This window comes from Coregonus lavaretus, assembly GCF_964263955.1.
Source record: "Coregonus lavaretus genome assembly, contig: HAP1_SCAFFOLD_870, whole genome shotgun sequence".
Classification (NCBI taxonomy): domain Eukaryota; kingdom Metazoa; phylum Chordata; class Actinopteri; order Salmoniformes; family Salmonidae; genus Coregonus; species Coregonus lavaretus.
In genome coordinates, this window is record NW_028161189.1 from 89,595 (window position 1) to 113,887 (window position 24,293).

Sequence of the window (24,293 nt, forward strand, 5' to 3'; positions counted from 1 at the left end):
GGACGTACTGTTATGGTTAGAGCTTTGTCAGGAAGTGTATAGTAGGACATGTACTGTTATGGTTAGAGCTTTGTCAGGAAGTGTATAGTAGGACGTACTGTTATGGTTAGAGCTTTGTCAGGAAGTGTATAGTAGGACGTACTGTTATGGTTAGAGCTTTGTCAGGAAGTAGGACATGTACTGTATTCGGCACATGTGACAAATACAATTTGATTTGATGGTTGGAGCGAGAAGAGCTAATAAGACCCATCAACTGAAAGAGTCTGAAGCAGTCATATCACATCTGGTGGAGATATTCCATTCCAACTGAAAGAGTCTGAAGCAGTCATATCACATCTGGTGGAGATATTCCATTCCAACTGATCAATACACTAACTATTGTAAAGTAGTAGTATTATTATTAATAATGACAGGACTAACCATACGTAAAATGTATGCACGCATGCCTTTAAGTCGTTTTGGATAAAAGCGTCAGCTAAATGTTATATTATATTTATTAATAATAATACATTTCTACTGTTCAGTGATCATGTACACTGCACTAGTATGATCAACCTATTTAATAATAATATTATTATGTTTTGTGTATGCGATGTGTGAGCTGTGCCAAGATTTTCCTCTTGTATGATAAACACAATTCTGATTCTGAACCTCTGAATTGAAGCTCATTCCAGTTCCGTGCAGTATTAGGAAAATACTGTTTGGTATAACTATAACTAACAACCTTTTACACTGTTGTGGCCTTCTGACATTTTCACCCTCAAACACTTAGAACTGTGAGGTGTTTGAATATTGTTTTTTTGATCTTCGAATCTCTGATAACTGATAAGGAATTTATATTTCAACTCTGATAGTGTTACAAAAAGTGAGTTTTAAACTGAAAGGAGGCTTTTGACTGTTGCCTGAATAACAGCTGACTGTCCAAAATGACATCTCCACATAAAACTATCCCAATACATTTTTTAAACTAATACACCCATAAAAAAACAAGAAACGTTAAGAATAATGACAAAAGACAAGAAAGTTCATGTCCTTGTTTGATTGCTATTGAGTCCAACACTGATATCTCAGGAAGACAAGGATTTGGGGGTAACATGTATCCAGAGAAAGGAGAATGGCATTTGTCCAATACATATTGTACTGTACATTCTAATTGTTGTGTGGCTGTTAAGCAGTGAATGCAGTGATTTTATACACATCCGACATTCTTTACAGAGCTGGGATCCCCTTGGCTGGAAGAAACACCAGCTAACTTGGTCCCTTTCATGGCGGTATTTCCCTCAGGAGAGGAACAAAGCAGCGCAAACTTAAAAACATGGAGTGGTCTTCTCATACACACACCAGCACAAATTGACACTCAAGCACGCACACGTACACAGCCTTTGCCCAATACCATACATCTCTGCCCAAGATACTCAAGAAAAAGATAAATATTTGACTTCAACTACCCAGCAGTTACTGGTGTTCCGGCTTTGTACAGTATTTATACCTTTCTAATATAGTTATATAGATTTATACTTTCCATGAAATTAAAATTTATTAAATAGGCTTAAGGGAAAAATACATTTGTAATAATAGAGGAACCACTGCTTACATTGATTGTTTTGAACTGTAAACTTAAAAGCAGCCAATGATTGAGAACTCAAGTTCATGGACACGGCAGCTCTGTCAACGGCTCGGTAGCCTTTTCTTTTCTTCGTCTTCAAGCCTCGTTCCACCTCCTAGTTGGCATTGGGACGTCAACTCGGGAAATCTCCCGGATGCTGAGTGGTCCTCTCCCAGTGTCCCAGTATTCCCTTTTCTCCTGCTCCACACGTCCCCTCTCCCCTGGGCTGAGGGAGGCCCAGACCTGCAGAGGGACCATGGGGAGTGTGGTTGGCTGTTAAGGCCACAGGAGATCAACCCTTCTACTGGTTCCTCCTCTCCCACTCCCAGCCTCTCCCTCTCCTGTCTGTTTTGAGGTGGACACACAGTACTGTGTGTACATGGCACTTAGGGGGACAGTTCTGCATTGTTGCGGACGTAGACTGAGAAAGGGTGAGCTGGAGTGTTTGAGGAAGGGGGTCAGATCGCATGCTCTTCACCCTTTTTCGTGAGCTTGGGTGCTGGCCGGGGGGTAGGGAGAGTGGGCTGTGACGCAGGAGGTGTTCCCACTGTCCTTCATACCATGAACTCATTGCTGCCGTACAAAACCAGCTGCTGGGGTAAGTCAGGCGGATCCCTGCTGTGGCCCCCACTGTCATGGGAGTGCCTCAGGGGTGAGTTCTTGGACCCTTTCAGTTTCTGTTTGCCCTTCTCTGGGTTAAAGGTGCCTCGGCTGGTGAACTGTGACCTCTCTTCGAACGCCCCCTCCTGTTCGGCCAGGGGGACACAGTCCATGCTGTCGCGGCGGGGAGGCTGGGTCGGGTACAAGCTCTGGGCGCCATGGGTGGAGCCAGAGCCAGAGGAGGGCGACTTGGAGCGGTAGCGAAAGTGGCGAGCTGTGGCCACAGAGGAGGAAGAGGGCGGGTGGTAGTGGGAGGAGGAGGAGAGGGAGGAGAGGGAGGAACAGGAGTCCACTGAGTCCTGGGAGTCTGGTTGCCTGCGTAGGTTGCGGCGGCGGTGGCTCTTCCCCTCTGACCTCTTGGGCTGGGCGATGGCGGCCAGCGTGGGGCCTCTCTCTGAGGGACCTAAAAAGGTCAGAGGTCAGACCATGGTGCAATGTTTCAACTAAATGACACACCTTTTTTACTCACGTCTCCTTTTGCTACACAGAATTGTAGAGAGAAACTTAAAATATAACCACAAGTTTTAACAAGCATTTTCCAAACAGGTTCACCATGGTACTGTTTAATATCATGGCATACCGGAGAAGTCGGAGGTGGCTCCTTCAGTGTCCACGTTGAGATTCTCTGAGCTGTCGGCCGTGCCGATGGACGCCTCCGATTCCAGGGTCTCATCGTCTGATCCTCGCTGCTCCAAAGTCAGCATCTCAAAGGTTAGCTCCTCCCTGTGGGGACAAACATGGGTGAGGTCAATGCAGAAGAAAAACACAATGATAGTTTTAATCATTCATCTTCCTAATTTTAGGTATACTTTGCCATTTATTTGAGATTTCTCAAATCTCCTGTAGGTATAGGTTTAATACTGTATTTATACATTTATTTTATAACACGCTTTTCATTGTACAACAATATCAGTTGTACATTGACTGAGGGAGCCCCCTCCAAAATTCTACTGTAGGTACAATGCAAAATAAGGTACTTCTCTTTCTGCAGGCTCTCGATCTGCTCCGTCAGCACCCTCTCCTCCTGCTGCATGGCCAACCGCTGGTGCTCTGATACCTCAGGCTCCAGCCCGGCCCCCACCTCCTCACCGCCGCTCTCCTGCATCACTGCACCCGTCACGGACGGCAGGCGCGGGCTAACCGGGGGCGAGGGCGTGTGGTAGCTGAACCGCCGAACGTGGCCCTTGCCCTGCGAAACAAAGCACAAAACAGTCAGTTAGGGGGAAGTTAGTATTAGCTTATGTTAGCTTAGGCTAATGCCAGCAATTGTCCTGGTGTAGGATTGTCCTGATTCATGACAAGAATAGCAAAGCAGGGGAAAATGACAGCATCTGGTAGCAAATTCTATTTCAGGTTGTATAGCCAGCAACTGTTACTCCTACTACCTACTACAAGGAGGCCCCTTCCACCAAGTTACATTGACGGTACATGATAGACCAATCACCAGCACATGCACAATCTTTTTTTACTTTGTAATACACAATTGTAATACTTGAAACATCAATGTGTTCCATAGTTTGCCTTTTAAACCCACAACAACCCCAAGACTCATGCTCCCCACTCACACATGCAGTCTAACACCCAGCAGCCACAGCAGACACCCAATCACAAAATCATGTTGGATGCTGCATGGGTTACCTTTTTGGCTGCGTTTGGCTGCGTGGTACAATCAATTGAGAAGCAAAAGAGAATATAAAAGTGAAAATGAGGCCAAAGACACTGGACAGTATTTGGTCCCTAACCTCATACAAAGCCTCCATAAAGCTAACTTGTGATGATCCAGCAGGTCTGTTTGTGTTGTGAGGACATTTCTCCTGGAATTGCTTTAATACCAAAGATCTGCTACGGTCTACAGTACATGTAGTTGAGCAGATCTTTGATTGGATCATGGGACAAGAGGCAGCCAATCTAAGAAATTCTATTACGAATAGGTTATATTACATGTTATTACATAATAAGTAATATTGGTTAACCGTAGTCATGGGACAAGAGGCAGCAAATCTAAGAAATTCTATTACGAATAGGTTATATTACATGATATTACATAATAAGTAGTCTGTCCACGAGAGATAACAAAATAAGTGGAGGACATCATTTCCCAAATTTTGACCCCAAGGTCAGGAGGAAAGTGAGAAAGAGATAGAAGGTCGAAGTGAGGTGGCGCCATGTTGTGAGGATGGAGGACACCGGGCAGACCCTGGCATTAGGACGAGGTGGGCAGTGATCAATACACAACAAAATGGCTGACAGGAGGATGACCATGATTAGGTGGGGTTGGGCTGAGTAACAGTGAGTGGATACATACCGGGACAGTACTGCGGGCTATGGTCATAAATCTAACAGCAATTAGTACAGGTTTCTGGATTAGGAAGGAAAAAGAAAGGAAGGGAAATGACAGGATTAAAATGGGAGAAAACAGGGTTAGAAGAGGAGGAGGAGGTTCAAGGTAGGCTGACTTAAGAAGGGTGTTTTAACAGGATAAGGTTAGCTAGATGGGAGGGTCAATTTAAGAAGGGTGTTTTAACAGGATAGGTTAGCTAGTTGGGAGGGTCAATTTAAGAAGGGTGTTTTAACAGGATAGGTTAGCTAGTTGGGGTTTGTTAAAACTACTATTGATGAGAGCTGATGTCTTGTTAAATACAGCCTGTAGATAGTGGTGATGACCAGCTATAACCTTTGACTTTACCATTGACCTCCGAATGAGGGTCAGCTTGCACTTGGCTTTGTTCTCGGCAAACTCCAGACTGTTGATGTCCTTTAGCCGGGCGCGGTACTTATTCATCTGCTCACCAATGATGAGCTCCACACACCTAGAACAGGAAGAGCCATGGTCATATTACAGTCTACTACATCAATGTAATACTATAGCAGCAGCAGTAGAATCCTATAGTAGCAGTAGGATACTATAGCAGCAGTAGGATACTATAGCAGCAGCAGTAGGATCCTATAGTAGCAGTAGGATACTATAGCAGCAGCAGTAGAATCCTATAGTAGCAGTAGGATACTATAGTAGCAGTAGGTTACTATAGCAGCAGCAGTAGGATCCTATAGTAGCAGTAGGATACTATAGCAGCAAGTAGGTTACTATAGCAGCAGCAGTAGGATCCTATAGTAGCAGTAGGATACTATAGCAGCAAGTAGGTTACTATAGCAGCAGCAGTAGGATCCTATAGCAGCAGCAGTAGAATCCTATAGCAGCATCAGTAGGATCCTATAGCAGCATCAGTAGGATACTATAGCAGCAGCAGTAGGATACTATAGCATCAGCAGTAGGATCATATAGTAGCAGCAGTAGGATACTATAGCAGCAGCAGTAGGATCCTATAGCAGCAGCAGTAGGATCCTATAGCAGCAGCAGTAGGATACTATAGCAGCAGCAGTAGGATACTATAGCAGCAGCAGTATGATCCTATAGCAGCAGCAGTAGGATAATATAGCATCAATAAGGTTACTATAGCAGCAGCAGTAGAATCATATAGCAGCAGCAGTAGGATCCTATAGCAGCAGCAGTAGGATCCTATAGCAGCAGCAGTAGGATCCTATAGCAGCAGCAGTAGGATACTATAGCAGCAGCAGTAGGATCCTATAGCAGCAGCAGTAGGATCCTATAGCAGCAGCAGTAGGTTACTATAGCAGCTGCAGTAGGATACTATAGCAGCAGCAGTAGAATCATATAGCAGCAGCAGTAGGATCCTATAGCAGCAGCAGTAGGATACTATAGCAGCAGCAGTAGGATCCTATAGCAGCAGCAGTAGGATCCTATAGCAGCAGCAGTAGGTTACTATAGCAGCTGCAGTAGGATACTATAGCAGCAGCAGTAGGATACTATAGCAGCAGCAGTAGGATACTGTAGCAGCAGCAGTAGGATACTATAGCAATAAGTAGGTTACTATAGTAGCAGCAGTAGATACTATAGCAACAAGTAGGTTACTATAGCAGCTGCAGTAGGATACTATAGCAGCAGCAGTAGGATACTATAGTAGCAGGTTACTATAGTAGCAGCAGTAGATACTATAGCAACAAGTAGGTTACTATAGCAGCTGCAGTAGATTCATATAGCAGCAGCAGTAGGATACTATAGTAGCAGGTTACTATAGCAGCAGCAGTAGGATACTATAGCATCAGCAGTAGGATCATATAGTAGCAGCAGTAGGATACTATAGCAGCAGCAGTAGGATCCTATAGCAGCAGCAGTAGGATCCTATAGCAGCAGCAGTAGGATCCTATAGCAGCAGCAGTAGGATACTATAGCAGCAGCAGTATGATCCTATAGCAGCAGCAGTAGGATACTATAGCATCAATAAGTTTACTATAGCAGCAGCAGTAGAATCATATAGCAGCAGCAGTAGAATCCTATAGCAGCAGCAGTAGAATCCTATAGCAGCAGCAGTAGGATCCTATAGCAGCAGCAGTAGGATCCTATAGTAGCAGCAGTAGGTTACTATAGCAGCTGCAGTAGGATACTATAGCAGCAGCAGTAGGATACTATAGCAGCAGCAGTAGGATACTGTAGCAGCAGCAGTAGGATACTGTAGCAGCAGCAGTAGGATACTATAGTAGCAGCAGTAGGATACTATAGCAATAAGTAGGTTACTATAGTAGCAGCAGTAGATACTATAGCAACAAGTAGGTTACTATAGCAGCAGCAGTAGGATACTATAGCAGCAGCAGTAGGATACTATAGCAGCAGCAGTAGGATACTATAGTAGCAGGTTACTATAGTAGCAGCAGTAGATACTATAGCAACAAGTAGGTTACTATAGCAGCTGCAGTAGATTCATATAGCAGCAGCAGTAGGATCCTATAGCAGCAGCAGTAGGATATTATAGCTGCAGCAGTAGGATACTATAGCAGCAGCAGTAGGATCATATAGCAGCAGCAGCAGGATACTATAGCAGCAGCAGTAGGATACAATAGCAGCAGCAGTAGAATCCTATAGCAGCAGCAGTAGGATACTATAGCAGCAGCAGTAGGATACTATAGCAGCAGCAGTAGAATAATATAGCTGCGGCAGTAGGATACTATAGTAGCAGCAGTAGGATACTATAGCAGCAGCAGTAGGATCCTATAGCAGCAGCAGTAGAATCCTATAGCATCAGCAGTAGGATCCTATAGCTGCAGCAGTAGAATCCTATAGCTGCAGCAGTAGGATACTATAGTAGCAGCAGTAGGATACTATAGCAGCAGCAGTAGGATGCTATAGCAGCAGTAGGTTACTATAGCAGCAGCAGTAGGTTACTATAGCAGCAGCAGTAGGATCCTATAGTAGCAGCAATAGGATACTATAGCAGAAGCAGTAGGATACTATAGCAGCAGCAGTAGGATCCTATAGCAGCAGTAGGATACTATAGCAGAAGCAGTAGGATACTATAGCAGCAGGATAATATAGCAGCAACAGTAGGATACTATAGCAGCAGCAGTAGGATACTATAGCAGCAGCAGTAGGATACTATAGTAGCAGCAGTAGGATAATATAGCAGCAGCAGTAGGATCCTATAGTAGCAGTAGCATCCTATAGCAGCAGCAGTAGGATCCTATAGCAGCAGTAGCATCCTATAGCAGCAGCAGTAGGATCCTATAGTAGCAGCAGTAGGATACTATAGCAGCAGTAGGATACTATAGCAGCAGTAGGTTACTATAGCAGCAGCAGTAGGATACTATAGCAGCAGCAGTAGGATACTATAGCAGCAGCAGTAGGATCCTATAGCAGCAGTAGCATCCTATAGCAGCAGCAGTAGGATACTATAGTAGCAGTAGGTTACTATAGCAGCAGCAGTAGGATCCTATAGCAGCAACAGTAGGATTCTATAGCAGCAGGATACTATAGCACAGCAGTAGGATACTATAGCAGCAGCAGTAGGATACTATAGCAGCAGCAGTAGGATCCTATAGCAGCAGTAGCATCCTATAGCAGCAGCAGTAGGATACTATAGTAGCAGCAGTAGGATACTATAGCAGCAAGTAGTTTACTATAGCAGCAGCAGTAGGATACTATAGCAGCAGCAGTAGGATACTATAGCAGCAGCAGTAGGATACTATAGTAGCAGCAGTAGGATAATATAGCAGCAACAGTAGGATTCTATAGCAGAAGCAGTAGGATACTATAGCAGCAGCAGTAGGATACTATAGCAGCAGCAGTAGGATACTATAGTAGCAGCAGTAGGATTCTATAGCAGCAACAGTAGGATACTATAGCAGCAGCAGTAGGATACTATAGCAGCAGCAGTAGAATACTATAGCAGCAGCAGTAGGATCCTATAGCAGCAGTAGCATCCTATAGCAGCAGCAGTAGGATACTATAGTAGCAGCAGTAGGATAATATAGCAGCAAGTAGTTTACTATAGCAGCAGCAGTAGGATACTATAGCAGCAGCAGTAGGATACTATAGCAGCAGCAGTAGGATCCTATAGCAGCAGTAGCATCCTATAGCAGCAGCAGTAGGATACTATAGTAGCAGCAGTAGGATACTATAGCAGCAGGATAATATAGCAGCAGTAGCATCCTATAGCAGCAGCAGTAGGATACTATAGCAGCAGCAGTAGGATCCTATAGCAGCAGTAGCATCCTATAGCAGCAGCAGTAGGATACTGCTAGTAGCAGCAGTAGGATACTATAGCAGCAGCAGTAGGATACTATAGCAGCAGCAGTACTATAGTAGCAAAAGTAGGATCCTATAGTAGCAGCAGTAGGATACTATAGCAGCAGCAGTAGGATGCTATAGCAGCAGCAGTAGGATACTATAGCAGCAGCAGTAGGATCATATAGTAGCAGCAGTAGGATACTATAGCAGCAGCAGTAGGATCCTATAGCAGCAGCAGTAGGATACTATAGCAGCAGCAGTAGGATACTATAGCAGCAGTAGCATCCTATAGCAGCAGCAGTAGGATACTATAGTAGCAGCAGTAGGATACTATAGCAGCAAGTAGTTTACTATAGCAGCAGCAGTAGGATACTATAGCAGCAGCAGTAGCATACTATAGCAGCAGCAGTAGGATCCTATAGCAGCAGTAGCATCCTATAGCAGCAGCAGTAGGATACTATAGTAGCAGCAGTAGGATACTATAGCAGCAGCAGTAGGATAATATAGCAGCAGTAGCATCCTATAGCAGCAGCAGTAGGATCCTATAGCAGCAGTAGCATCCTATAGCAGCAGCAGTAGGATACTGCTAGTAGCAGCAGTAGGATACTATAGCAGCAGCAGTAGGATACTATAGCAGCAGCAGTACTATAGTAGCAAAAGTAGGATCCTATAGTAGCAGCAGTAGCATCCTATAGCAGCAGCAGTAGGATACTATAGCAGCAGCAGTAGGATCCTATAGCAGCAGTAGCATCCTATAGCAGCAGCAGTAGGATACTGCTAGTAGCAGCAGTAGGATACTATAGCAGCAGCAGTAGGATACTATAGCAGCAGCAGTACTATAGTAGCAAAAGTAGGATCCTATAGTAGCAGCAGTAGGATACTATAGCAGCAGCAGTAGGATGCTATAGCAGCAGCAGTAGGATACTATAGCAGCAGCAGTAGGATCATATAGTAGCAGCAGTAGGATACTATAGCAGCAGCAGTAGGATCCTATAGCAGCAGCAGTAGGATACTATAGCAGCAGCAGTAGGATCCTATAGCAGCAGTAGCATCCTATAGCAGCAGCAGTAGGATACTATAGTAGCAGCAGTAGGATACTATAGCAGCAAGTAGTTTACTATAGCAGCAGCAGTAGGATACTATAGCAGCAGCAGTAGCATACTATAGCAGCAGCAGTACTATAGTAGCAGCAGTAGGATCCTATAGTAGCAGCAGTAGGATACTATAGCAGCAGCAGTACTATAGTAGCAGCAGTAGGATCCTATAGTAGCAGCAGTAGGATACTATAGCAGCAGCAGTAGGATACTATAGTAGCAGCAGTAGGATACTATAGCAGCAGTATGATCCTATAGCAGCAGCAGTATGATACTATAGTAGCAGCAGTAGGATACTATAGTAGCAGCAGTAGGATACTATAGCAGCAGCAGTAGGACTGTGGTCTCACGCTGTGGTCTTGCCGATGTCCTGGACACTCTGCAGGGGGTCGATGGTGTCGGGGCAGCGGAGGATGCAGGGGGCGAAGACAATGGCCAGGGCGTTTGCCGACATACGGTTGGTGTCCTCCTGCCCGGCGATCCTGGAGAATACACCGGACACATACAGTGCCTTCAGAAAGTATTCATCACACCTCGTGACTTTTTCCACATTTTGTTGTGTTATAGCCTGAATTTTAAATTGATTAAATTGAGATTTTGTGTCACTGGCCTATACACAATACCCCATAATGTCAAAGTGGAATTATGTTTTTAGATGTATTTATTTTTTATGTATTAAAAATGAAAATATGACAAATCTTGAGTCAATAAGTATTCAACCCCTTTGTTATGGTAAGCCTAAATATGTTCAGGAGAAAAAGTATAAGTTGTATGGACTCTGTGTGCAATAATAGTGTTTAACATGATTTTTGAATGACTACCTCATCGCTGTACCCCACATATACAATTATCTGTAAGGTCCCTAAGTTGAGAGTAGTGAATTTCAAACAGATTCAACCACAAAGACCAGGGATGTTTTCCAATGCCTTGCAAAGAAGGGCACCTATTGATATATGGGTACAATTTAAAAAAAAGCAGACATTGAATATCCCTTTGAGCATGGTGAAGTTATTAGTTACACTTTGGGTGGTGTATCAATACACTCAGTCACTACAAAGATACAGGCCTCCTTCCTAACTCCGTTGCCAGAGAGGAAGGAAACCACTCAGGGGGCCAATGGTGACTTTAAAACAGTTACAGAGTTTAATGGCTGTGATGGGAGAAAACGGAGGATGGATCAACAACATTGTAGTTACTCCACAATACTAACCTAAAAGACAAAGTGAAAAGAAGGAAGCCTGTACAGAAAAAAATACTCCAAAACATGCATCCTGTTTGCAACAAGGCACTAAAGTAAAACTGCAAAAAATGTGGCAAAGAAATTAACTGTAAGTCCTGAATACAAAGCGTTATGTTTGGGGCATTTCCAACACAACACATCACTGAGTACCACACTTCATATTTTCAAGCATGGTGGTGGCTCCAAGCATGGTGGTGGCTGCATCATATTATGGGTACGCTATTCATCAGCAAGGACTAGGGAGTAAAATAAAATGTTAAAATATACATGGAATAGAGCCAAGCACAGGCAAAACCCTAGAGGAAACCCTGGTTCAGTCTGCTTTCCACCAGACACTGGGAGATGAATTCACCTTTCAGCAGGACAATAACCTAAAACACAAATATACACTGGAGTTGCTTACCAAGATGAAATGGAATGTTCCTGAGTGGCCTAGTTCGTTTTTAATTAAATCAGCTTGAAAATCTATTGCAAGACTTGAAAACGGCTGTCTAGCAAAGATCAACAACCAACAGAGCTTGAAGAATTTAAAAAGAATAATGTGAAAATATTGTACAATCCAGGTGTGCAAAGCTCTTAGAGACATATTACCCAGAAACACTCACAGCTGTAATCTCTGCCAAAGGTGATTCTAACATGTATTGACTCAGGGGTGTGAATACTTACGTAAATGAGATATTTCTGTATTTCATGTTCAATACATTTGCAAAAATGTCTACAAACATGTTATCAATCATTATGAGGTATTGTGTGTAGATGGGTGAGAGAAAAAATTAATTGAATCCATTTTGAATTCAAGCTGTAACACAACAAAATGTAGAATAAGTCAAGGGGTATGAATACTTTGTGAAGGCACTCTAGGTATAATACATGTGTGACGTTTGGTTCCAGCTTCTTACTCAAGGTGATAGGCTTAAGAGTTAGGACATTACAGAAATGTTCTGCTATTGTATGAATCTTCTGTCTTGCGTTTTCCTTTTGATTTGATGTGACGTCCAATTGCTACAGTAGATAGCAGTGGGAGAGAGAGAGTAGAAAGCTTGTTACCTGACTAGGTGGAAGAAGAGCCGCTCCAGGGTGTTCAGGTGAGTTCTACTCAGCTGGTCGATGATAGAGTAGACCCCTCGAATCACCTCCTTCCTGTCCTGCAAGCCTGCAAACACATTCATCACCAAACATATTGATTATATTTTTCATGGGGTTTTTGATATATTCATCAGTGAGAGAAGTTATTTTTCAATGTCCAACAATGAAGTTGAACTACATACAGAAATAAAAGAAGTAAGGAGTATACATTTCTCAGACATGAAATGACAGGAAGTTAGGAGTATTTACACATGGCGCGGAGGAACTCCTCGTATAGTTCAAAGGTCATAAGCGGATTGGGCAGGTCCCGGAGCCACTGCTTGAAGACACTAGCGATAACGTGGATGTTGTAGTCATCCAGGTTCATGCTGTTCACGTCTGTGTGTACAAATGGCCAAAATGTCAGAATGAAACAAGCATCCCGTGTTGAAGTTAGCATTAGCCTTTAGCCATAGCATTGACATTTTCATTAGCAAATAGCCATTAGCGTAATTGCCTCCCCCTGGTCTCTGTTAGCATGTATACAGTACCTGTGTCCAGTCCCTGCTTGAGCTCTTTGATCTTATTGGTGGAGCCAGACTTCCTGTAGATGCCCTCGGTGTAGAGGCCGTGCATCTCGATGTAGTTGATGAGCTTCTCCACCATCAGGGGCACTGTCCTCTCCTCATTGGTCAGACGGGACACCTCCACCCCAAACTGCCTGGATGACAGCTCTGGGTCGTACTGCACGCGCACACACACACGCGCACACACACACACACACACACACACACACACAGACATAAGAGATGTAGGAGTGCATGTGGACACACACACACACCTTCTACTGAATAATTGTCGGTGTCCGTTGATCTAGTATAGGTAGTTGTCGGTGTCCGTTGATCTAGTATAGGTAGTTGTCGGTGTCCGTTGATCTAGTATAGGTAGTTGTCGGTGTCCGTTGATCTAGTATACAGTGGGGAGAACAAGTATTTGATACACTGCCGATTTTGCAGGTTTTCCTACTTACAAAGCATGTAGAGGTCTGTCATTTTTATTATAGGTACACTTCAACTGTGAGAGTGTGCCAGAAAATCACATTGTATGATTTTTAAGTAATTAATTTGCATTTTATTGCATGACATAAGTATTTGATACATCAGAAAAGCAGAACTTAATATTTGGTACAGAAACCTTTGTTTGCAATTACAGAGATCATACGTTTCCTGTAGGTCTTGACCAGGTTTGCACACAATGCAGCAGGGATTTTGGCCCACTCCTCCATACAGACCTTCTCCAGATCCTTCAGGTTTCGGGGCTGTCGCTGGGCAATACGGACTTTCAGCTCCCTCCAAAGATTTTCTATTGGGTTCAGGTCTGGAGACTGGCTAGGCCACTCCAGGACCTTGAGATGCTTCTTACGGAGCCACTCCTTAGTTGCCCTGGCTGTGTGATTCGGGTCGTTGTCATGCTGGAAGACCCAGCTACGACCCATCTTCAATGCTCTTACTGAGGGAAGGAGGTTGTTGGCCAAGATCTCGCGATACATGGCCCCATCCATCCTCCCCTCAATACGGTGCAGTCGTCCTTTCCCCTTTGCAGAAAAGCATCCCCAAAGAATTATGTTTCCACCTCCATGCTTCACGGTTGGGATGGTGTTCTTGGGGTTGTACTCATCCTTCTTCTTCCTCCAAACACGGCGAGTGGATTTAGACCAAAAAGCTCTATTTTTGTCTCATCAGACCACATGACCTTCTCCCATTCCTCCACTGGATCATCCAGATGGTCATTGGCAAACTTCAGACGGGCCTGGACATGCGCTGGCTTGAGCAGGGGGACCTTGCGTGCGCTGCAGGATTTTAATCCATGACGGCGTAGTGTGTTACTAATGGTTTTCTTTGAGACTGTGGTCCCAGCTCTCTTCAGGTCATTGACCAGGTCCTGCCATGTAGTTCTGGGCTGATCCCTCACCTTCCTCATGATCATTGATGCCCTACGAGGTGAGATCTTGCATGGAGCCCCAGACCGAGGGTGATTGACCGTCATCTTGAACTTCTTCCATTTTCTAATAATTGCACCAACAGTTGTTGCCTTCTCACCAAGCTGCTTGCGTATTGTCCTGTAGCCCATCCCAGCCTTGTGCAGGTCTACAATTTTATCCCTGATGTCCTTACACAGCTCTCTGGTCTTGGCCATTGTGGAGAGGTTGGAGTCTGTTTGATTGAGTGTTTGGACAGGTGTCTTTTATACAGGTAACGAGTTCAAACAGGTGCAGTTAATACAGGTAATGAGTGGAGAACAGGAGGGCTTCTTAAAGAAAAACGAACAGGTCTGTGAGAGCCGGAATGATTACTGGTTGGTAGGTGATCAAATACTTATGTCATGCAATAAAATGCAAATTAATTACTTAAAAATCATACAATGTGATTTTCTGGATTTTTGTTTTACATTCCGTCTCTCACAGTTGAAGTGTACCTATGATAAAAATTACAGACCTCTACATGCTTTGTAAGTAGGAAAACCTGCAAAATCGGCAGTGTATCAAATACTTGTTCTCCCCACTGTAGGTAGTTGTCGGTGTCCGTTGATCTAGTATAGGTAGTTGTCGGTGTCCGTTGATCTAGTATAGGTAGTTGTCGGTGTCCGTTGATCTAGAATAGGTAGTTGTCGGTGTCCGTTGATCTAGTATAGGTAGTCTCACCTTTTTGCTGCATTTCGTGGTCAGCTTCAGGCAGCACTTTCTGTGGCAGGCGTAGCGACACACTGGATAAACACAGCCAGAGAAATGCAAGTCAGCGCCATTTTCCACCGAAAGACAGTGCCTCCGCATTGTTACCAAGGGAGGAAAAACTAACTGTTATGGGCGCTAGCTAACTGACTACAGGGCTAAGAGACAGAGGCAACATTGGCCAGGGAGGAGAAAACATCCTTTCTGACTGCTGCTTGAGAAAACTGTGGAGGATGAGGAGCTGCAGACCACGAGTCCAGTTGAACACAATCTGATTAGTAGGAGGGGTTAGGAGGGGCCACAGCTCAAAGCTTGGCCAAAGGGCAGCTGAGGACATGCACAGTAATAATGTGTGAGTCTGTGTGTGTGTGTGTGTGTGCTTGCGTGCGTGTGTTGTGTGTGTGTGTGCGCGAGTACTCACATTTGCAGACGCAGGCCCTGTCCATCATCCAGATAAGAGAGGAGCAGTACTCGCAGTAGGTGGGGATGCTGTACTGGGTGGCCTTGAAAATATGGCCATTGTGTTCCTCCACCTGTAGGGGGCAGTGGAGAGGAGGGAAGAAAAGAGCCAAGGAGAGTTTATGTTGACATTAATTCTTTCTATAGTCTCTGACTCTGTCTGTTCTGGTTAATGGCCTATTTTCTTTTGTTTCTAAAGGAAAGAGAATCATGGCTGACTGGCGGTTAATATGTTTTAAATTGAGACTCCGCGATATGACGTTGCTACGAGCAGGTTCAATCTGCTACAGTGCGATAGCCGCGGGAACAAAACAGCGGAGAAGTTTCGCCTCGTGCTTCAATGCTTTTTTAGTTGTTGCGGCCCGATTTTGCTGTTTACTTCGTGCATCACTGACTATACATTTAAGATCAGTCTGGTCTCAGTCTCATACCAAAATGGTTGACTACTAGTTTGAAACAGAAAGAGCAGGCACTCACAATGTCAGCGTCTTTTTTCCTCCTCTTTTTGCGCTCAGGTTTGGGGACCTGCTGGGGGAACACAACCAAATATAACAGAGCTCTGACAACAACAAATACTGTAATACCCTTGTAGCTTACAAGTTAATAAGATCGTAAAGACCAAAATGCTATTTTCCAGCAGACCCTCTCTTCCAGAGGGGCTAAGTATAGTAGCCAAGGCTTCATGTGACCCGTACAGGGATTAAAATTAGTTACCTGGGTGTTGGAAGCAGTTACATCAGCAGCTAACCCTGTTAACCAGGCCACTGTAGAAGTGCTGTGCCGACAACACACACACACACACACACACACACACACACACACACACACACACACCCTGCAGCTACTAACATTACTGCTAACCCACCTAAACCATGGCTTCAGCTACTAACATTACTGCTAACCCACCTAAACCATGGCTTCAGCTACTAACATTACTGCTAACCCACCTAAACCATGGCTTCAGCTACTAACATTACTGCTAACCCACCTTTAGCAGTAATGTGGCTTCAGCTACTAACATTACTGCTAACCCACCTAAACCATGGCTTCAGCTACTAACATTACTGCTAACCCACCTAAACCATGGCTTCAGCTACTAACATTACTGCTAACCCACCTAAACCATGGCTTCAGTTACCAACATTACTGCTAACCCACCTAAACCATTGCTTCAGCTACTAACATTACTGCTAACCCACCTAAACCATGGCTTCAGCTACTAACATTACTGCTAACCCACCTAAACCATGGCTTCAGCTACTAACATTACTGCTAACCCACCTAAACCATGGCTTCAGCTACTAACATTACTGCTCACCCACCTAAACCATGGCTTCAGTTACCAACATTACTGCTAACCCACCTAAACCATTGCTTCAGCTACTAACATTACTGCTAACCCACCTAAACCATGGCTTCAGCTACTAACATTACTGCTAACCCACCTAAACCATGGCTTCAGCTACTAACATTACTGCTAACCCACCTAAACCATGGCTTCAGTTACCAACATTACTGCTAACCCACCTAAACCATGGCTTCAGCTCAGACAGCATGCAGTGCACAGTGTGATACTTAGCTACATAGCCAACGGCTACAATAACAACATTGCATCAGACAGAAGTTCAGCGGTGGAGGTGGTACCTTGCTGATGGTGCTGTCCATGGGCTTGTACTCGGTCATGAACTCGTCCAGAAAGATCTTGAAGGTGTTGACCCAGACCTTGACAGGCGACTCGCTCCAGTCCCGCTGCTCCAGACGCATGGTCTTCTCCAGGATCTGTTCAAACAGGGCGTACAAGTCCTTGTAGCGGATACTCTTCCCATCATCCATCTGGAGAGCACAAACAAGAGGTTTACATTAAAAAAACATGCCGGTAACTACTGCCATTTAAATACATAATTTATGTATTAAGGACACTATTGTAAAGTAGTTACCATGTAACTACTAGCATGTAAATACATAGGTATTAAGGACACTATTGTAAAGTAGTTACCATGTAACTACTGCCATTTAAATACATATGTATTAAGGACACTATTGTAAAGTAGTTACCATGTAACTACTAGCATGAAAATACATAGGTATTAAGGACACTATTGTAAAGTAGTTACCATGTAACTACTGCCATTTAAATACATAGGTATTAAGGACACTATTGTAAAGTAGTTACCATGTAACTACTGCCATTTAAATACATATGTATTATGGACACTATTGTAAAGTAGTTACCATGTAACTACTGCCATTTAAATACATAGGTATTAAGGACACTATTGTAAAGTAGTTACCATGTAACTACTGCCATTTAAATACATATGTATTAAGGACACTATTGTAAAGTAGTTACCATGTAACTACTGCCATGTAAATACATAGGTATTAAGGACACTATTGTAAAGTAGTTACCATGTAACTAGTGCCATGTAAATACATGGGTATTAAGGACACTATTGTAAAGTAGTTACCATGTAACTACTGCCATTTAAATACATATGTATTATGGACACTATTGTAAAGTAGTTACCATGTAACTACTGCCATTTAAATACATAGGTATTAAGGACACTATTGTAAAGTAGTTACCATGTAACTACTGCCATTTAAATACATAGGTATTAAGGACACTATTGTAAAGTAGTTACCATGTAACTACTGCCATTTAAATACATAGGTATTAAGGACACTATTGTAAAGTAGTTACCATGTAACTACTGCCATGTAAATACATAGGTATTAAGGACACTATTGTAAAGTAGTTACCATGTAACTACTGCCATGTAAATACATGGGTATTAGGGACCCTCGGATTCTAACAGGGTTGTTGCGCTGCCGTACTAACCGCTAGAGCAGTAGAGTAGGAGTTGAAGATGTTGAGGCGGAACTCCTTCAAGGCCTTTTTGAACACCACGTCCACCATTGTGTCTTTCTTACCGCCGTCCTCTGCCACCAGGTCACTGATCTAAATGAAACAAAAACAACTCCTTGATAAAAGTATTCTCTAGGGCTTTGGTACATGAGCCTTGTAAAACAACTTAAGACTGGACATTGAACAACCTCAATACTGATATTCAAATCATCATCATGTTCAAAGCTCAAAATTCAAATTGAGAATTTATATTGGTAGTCAACCTGAAAGCGCCACCTTCCTCGTGCTGATGTAATAACGCTCTGTGTGTGTGTGTTTGTGTTTTTCTGAGTTTCTTCATATGCATGTATCTATATGTGTGTGTATGTTCGAGTGTGTGCTTTGTGTCCATGTGTGCGAGTCTGCATATGCCTGCATATTTCTGTGTGTGTGTATGTGTGTGCGTGGGTGTGTGTGTGTGTGTGTGTGCGTGTGTGTGTATGTGTGTGCGTGTGTGTGTATGTGTGTGCGTGTGTGTGTGTGTGTGTGTGTGTACCTTCTTCATGAGGAAGTCGTTCATGCTCCTGTAGTCGTTGGTGCAGGTGAGGATCTGCAGAGCGTCGTTCCCCCACTGGGCGGGCTCTAGGGCCCCGCTGCTGATCTTGACGCTACGCCGCCTCTTCACTTTGGGCTCCTTGTTCTCCTTGGCCCCCCGCTCCAGGGTCATGTCTGGACTACGAGGCGGAGACATGTAATCCTGTCCTGCTGGGAGGGAGGGATGGAGAGACAGACAGAGAGACAGACAGACAGACAGTAAGTCTAACACCTTTCGTTCAAGTCGTCTAGACTCAAGTGATCTTCACTGTGTCTTCTTCTGACAGTTAGACCTGTTGAACCCCACGATGCCCTTTAACCCCCACCCACCTTCACCCAGCAGTGGCCCCGTGTCTCCGTCGTCTGCCTCCATGGAGTCACCTCCGCAGAACAGCTTCTCTCTGGATGACTTCTTCTCGCCCTGCTTCGTCTTGCCCCAGAAGCGCATCTTACCACGAACCCTGGTGGTGGGAGACAGATCACAGCTTCATTATCCCTAACCCTGGTGGTGGGAGACAGATCACAGCTTCATTAACCCTAACCCTGGTGGTGGGAGAGAGATCACAGCTTCATTATCCCTAACCCTGGTGGTGGGAGACAGATCACAGCTTAATTAACCCTAACCCTGGTGATGGGAGAGACAGATCACAGCTTCATTATCCCTAACCCTGGTGGTGGGAGACAGATCACAGCTTCATTATCCCTAACCCTGGTGGTGGGAGACAGATCACAGCTTCATTAACCCTAACCCTGGTGGTGGGAGACAGATCACAGCTTAATTAACCCTAACCCTGGTGATGGGAGAGATAGATCACAGCTTCATTATCCCTAACCCTGGTGGTGGGAGACAGATCACAGCTTCATTAACCCTAACCCTGGTGGTGGGAGAGAGATCACAGCTTCATTATCCCTAACCCTGGTGGTGGGAGACAGATCTCAGCTTCATTAACCAAGAATGGGCTGCCATCAGTCAGGATGTGGCCCAGAAGTTAATTGACAGCATGCCAGGGCGGATTGCAGAGGTCTTGAAAAAGAAGGGTCAACACTGCAAATATTGACTCTTTGCATAAACTTAATGTAATTGTCAATAAAAGCCTTTGACACTTATGGAATGCTTGTAATTATACTTCAGTATACCATAGTAACATCTGACAAAAATATCTCATAACACTGAAGCAGCAGACTTTGTGAAGACCAATACTTGTGTCATTCTCAAAACTTTTGACCACGACTGTAGATGAAGGGGAGGAGACAGGTTAAAGAAGGATTTTTAAGCCTTGAGACAATTTAGACATGAACTGTGTATGTGTGCCATTCAGAGGGTGAATGGGCAAGACAGATTGAAGTGCCTTTGAACAGGGTATGGTAGTAGGTGCCAGGCGGACCAGTTTGAGTGTGCCAAGAAATGCAACGCTTCTCGGTTTTTCACGCTCAACAGTTTCCCCATGTGTATCAAGAATGGTCCAACACCCAAAGGATATTCAGCCAACTTGACACAACCGTGGAACGCATTGGAGTCAACATGGGCCAGCGTCCCTGTGGAACGCTTTCGACACCTTGTAGAGTCCATACCCGACAAACTGAGGCTTTTCTAAGGGAAAAAGGGAGGGAGGGGTGCAACTCAATATTAGGAAGGTGTTCTTAATGTTTTGTACACTCCGTGTATCCTGTATTAAAATGACTCCAATGGACACCATGACAGGAACAAACCTTCCATCTGACTGGGTGTTCTTGCGTATCGTGTCAACTTTGGCCAGATCTCCAGACGACATGGCCTTGTGCATCTTCTTCTGTTCCTCAGAGCTGGTGGAAGGCTGAAACGCCAATGAATGACACATTGTCAGCATCATCATATAGAAACAGATAGGACAATTAAAGAGACTTTTCAATATCTACAGTACTAACTGAAGTTGTGTGTTACTCTACGTCTATGTTTTCGTATCTCACAGGAGACGGGAGGATTTTTCCCCCACGCCAGTAGATGGCAGTACAACAATGGATTCCTTGACAAAATGTAGCACTTCCACTAGCCTGAGTTGTCAGTTGTACTCAAGACTAACATTTTCCAATGCTGTCTATAGCTCACAGTTTTTCACTAGCATACCTGACTAGCAGTATATCTAACATGGATAGCCAGCTAGCACAATAAAGACAGTTTATGTTACACCGAAGTAGAGAGGTCAGGAATGTGTGTTAGTGGATCATCAGGGGAGGAAGGTCAAGGTTGAGCGATGACCTTCGACCCAGGATCCCAGGGTTCGGTCAGAAAGCAGGGCTAATGGTGAGAAGAGAAAGCTAACAGGCTAACAAGCTACAGTAACACATGCCGTGGTTAATTATGCTGACAGAGGTGCAGAAGGAGAATCACTTCGGGGCTGTGAAGAAGTGAGGAGAGAGGCTAAGCTAGGCTAGAACCTTGATCGGGTTTTAAAGAGAAGAGTGTGTTAGCACCGTTGAAACAGTTTATGCTCGGCGGAAGAGTGAAAATCTAGTTAAAGCGTAGGTTGTTTAGTTGAGTTGGTCGGTAGAGAAGGTCTGCCCAGCCAGTGCTAAAGAGGGTTAACAGCAGGGGGAAGAAAGATGGCCGTCCCACTGTGAAGCTTAGAGGAACAAGAGAATAACTTATATTAGTTGAATTGGGGTGTAGGCCAAGGTTTAGGTTTGGGTCTGTTTTCTTTACCATCTCTGAGTCACTGAAACACTCAAAGGACTGCTGTTTAGGGAGGGTTGGGGTGTAGGGGGGAGGGGAGGAGAGGGAGGGCTTTCCGTCGTACTCATCCTCCTCCGACTCGCCCCCCAGCGAGGAGGTCGGCGTGCGGGTCAGAAAGTCAGAGCGCGTCCGTGCCATGCGGGCTTTCTTTCTGTGGCCCGCCCTGCTGACCTGGTTGACCAAAAACGATATAACAACAGTTGAAACACACTGAGAAACAGGCCATTGAATGCTGCTTTCCTCTTTAGGACCTGTGGATACTAGACAGGGTCGTTGGGGATGCCCCAATGTTTCCTTTTTCAATCTGTGCAACTAGCTTTCTGTGTCACCATCTTTTTATTACGTCGGTCTCTCTCTCTCTCTAGGATATGTACACACATGCAAACACTTAGAACACCCACACCCACACAATATCTCTTTATCAGTCTGACTATTAGATATGGACATGCAAATACATACTATTATGACAACAAATGCTACCAGTTCTGCTATTCACTAACCTCCTGTGTTTTCAGTCCTATCGAGGGCTTGGAGCTTGAGGAGGGGTCCTCCTTTGGGACTGCTACAGCCTTCTCTTGATTGACAGGCTTGTCCTTGTCAAACCTAAAACACATCGAGTCATTGAGTAAGGGAATGAAGATGGGGTTAAAGTTGCAATATGTAACTTTTTGGGCGACCCGACCAACTTCACATAGAAAGGTGAATTATAGATCTGTCATTGTCATTGAAAGCAAGTCTAAGAAGCGGTAGATATGTTCTATGTGCGCTATTTCTATGCTTCCTGCTCTTAAGTTTCATATTGCATCTTTTACTTTCGGTTTTGTACACCAGCTTCAAAGAGCTGAAAATACCATATTTTTGGTTATGGAAGATATATTTCACAGCGGTTTAGATGGTACAATGATTCTCTACACTCTGAGTTCTTGTTTTGTCATAAACTGAAATTAGGCGAACTATTAGAATTTTAGCAACCAGGAAATGGTGGAGCGATTTCTGCATATTGCACCTTTAAGTTTATCTGTGAAATAGTAAATCATTATTCCAAACCCATTAATTCCCAAGCAACACCTATTTTGCTCATGTTTTTATTTATTTAAATAACCTTTATGTGAACTATGCATCTATTACGTCTCTTTGTTTCTTTTCAGAGGTTAAGAATTATACAGTGGGGAAAAAAAGTATTTAGTCAGCCACCAATTGTGCAAGTTCTCCCACTTAAAAAGATGAGAGAGGCCTGTAATTTTCATCATAGGTACACGTCAACTATGACAGACAAATTGAGGAAAAAAAATCCAGAAAATCACATTGTAGGATTTTTTATGAATTTATTTGCAAATTATGGTGGAAAATAAGTATTTGGTCACCTACAAACAAGCAAGATTTCTGGCTCTCACAGACCTGTAACTTCTTCTTTAAGAGGCTCCTCTGTCCTCCACTCGTTACCTGTATTAATGGCACCTGTTTGAACTTGTTATCAGTATAAAAGACACCTGTCCACAACCTCAAACAGTCACACTCCAAACTCCACTATGGCCAAGACCAAAGAGCTGTCAAAGGACACCAGAAACTAAATTGTAGACCTGCACCAGGCTGGGAAGACTGAATCTGCAATAGGTAAGCAGCTTGGTTTGAAGAAATCAACTGTGGGAGCAATTATTAGGAAATGGAAGACATACAAGACCACTGATAATCTCCCTCGATCTGGTGCTCCACGCAAGATCTTACCCCGTGGGGTCAAAATGATCACAAGAACGGTGAGCAAAAATCCCAGAACCACACGTGGGGACCTAGTGAATGACCTGCAGAGAGCTGGGACCAAAGTAACAAAGCCTACCATCAGTAACACACTACGCCGCCAGGGACTCAAATCCTGCAGTGCAAGACGTGTCCCCCTGCTTAAGCCAGTACATGTCCAGGCCCGTCTGAAGTTTGCTAGAGTGCATTTGGATGATCCAGAAGAGGATTGGGAGAATGTCATATGGTCAGATGAAACCAAAACATAACTTTTTGGTAAAAACTCAACTCGTCGTGTTTGGAGGACCAAGAATGCTGAGTTGCATCCAAAGAACACCATACCTACTGTGAAGCATGGGGGTGGAAACATCATGCTTTGGGGCTGTTTTTCTGCAAAGGGACCAGGACGACTGATCCGTGTAAAGGAAAGAATGAATGGGGCCATGTATCGTGAGATTTTGAGTGAAAACCTCCTTCCATCAGCAAGGGCATTGAAGATGAAACGTGGCTGGGTCTTTCAGCATGACAATGATCCCAAACACCCCGCCCGGGCAATGAAGGAGTGGCTTCATAAAAAGCATTTCAAGGTCCTGGAGTGGCCTAGCCAGTCTCCAGATCTCAACCCCATAGAAAATCTTTGGAGGGAGTTGAAAGTCCGTGTTGCCCAGCGACAGCCCCAAAACATCACTGCTCTAGAAGAGATCTGCATGGAGGAATGGGCCAAAATACCAGCAACAGTGTGTGAAAACCTTGTGAAGACTTACAGAAAACGTTTGACCTGTGTCATTGCCAACAAAGGGTATATAACAAAGTATTGAGAAACTTTTGTTATTGACCAAATACTTATTTTCCACCATAATTTGCAAATAAATTCATAAAAAATCCTACAATGTGATTTTCTGGATTTTTTTTTCTCATTTTGTCTGTCATAGTTGACGTGTACCTATGATGAAAATTACAGGCCTCTCTCATCTT

At 44.0% G+C, this 24,293-nt stretch overlaps 1 protein-coding gene across 1 annotated transcript in view; it reads right to left on the minus strand.

The window, feature by feature from the left end:
- Positions 1 to 1,024: 1,024 nt before the first annotated feature.
- LOC311121032 (unconventional myosin-IXAa-like) overlaps positions 1,025 to 24,293 on the minus strand; it is a 77,827-nt gene continuing 54,558 nt past the window's right edge. Inside the window, exons 22-41 of the mRNA XM_084195573.1 lie at positions 22,085 to 22,187; positions 21,555 to 21,755; positions 20,585 to 20,688; positions 19,205 to 19,335; positions 18,837 to 19,045; positions 18,275 to 18,394; positions 17,077 to 17,265; positions 15,910 to 15,960; positions 15,395 to 15,506; positions 14,947 to 15,008; positions 12,797 to 12,989; positions 12,516 to 12,644; positions 12,228 to 12,333; positions 10,291 to 10,422; positions 4,953 to 5,076; positions 4,572 to 4,625; positions 3,905 to 3,922; positions 3,244 to 3,455; positions 2,847 to 2,989; positions 1,025 to 2,669 (exon numbers count right to left, since the gene is read on the minus strand). Coding sequence (XP_084051699.1) covers positions 2,161 to 2,669; positions 2,847 to 2,989; positions 3,244 to 3,455; positions 3,905 to 3,922; positions 4,572 to 4,625; positions 4,953 to 5,076; positions 10,291 to 10,422; positions 12,228 to 12,333; positions 12,516 to 12,644; positions 12,797 to 12,989; positions 14,947 to 15,008; positions 15,395 to 15,506; positions 15,910 to 15,960; positions 17,077 to 17,265; positions 18,275 to 18,394; positions 18,837 to 19,045; positions 19,205 to 19,335; positions 20,585 to 20,688; positions 21,555 to 21,755; positions 22,085 to 22,187 — 2,902 coding nt within the window. The 3' untranslated portion in view covers positions 1,025 to 2,160. The remainder of the gene's footprint in view (positions 2,670 to 2,846; positions 2,990 to 3,243; positions 3,456 to 3,904; positions 3,923 to 4,571; positions 4,626 to 4,952; positions 5,077 to 10,290; positions 10,423 to 12,227; positions 12,334 to 12,515; positions 12,645 to 12,796; positions 12,990 to 14,946; positions 15,009 to 15,394; positions 15,507 to 15,909; positions 15,961 to 17,076; positions 17,266 to 18,274; positions 18,395 to 18,836; positions 19,046 to 19,204; positions 19,336 to 20,584; positions 20,689 to 21,554; positions 21,756 to 22,084; positions 22,188 to 24,293) is intronic.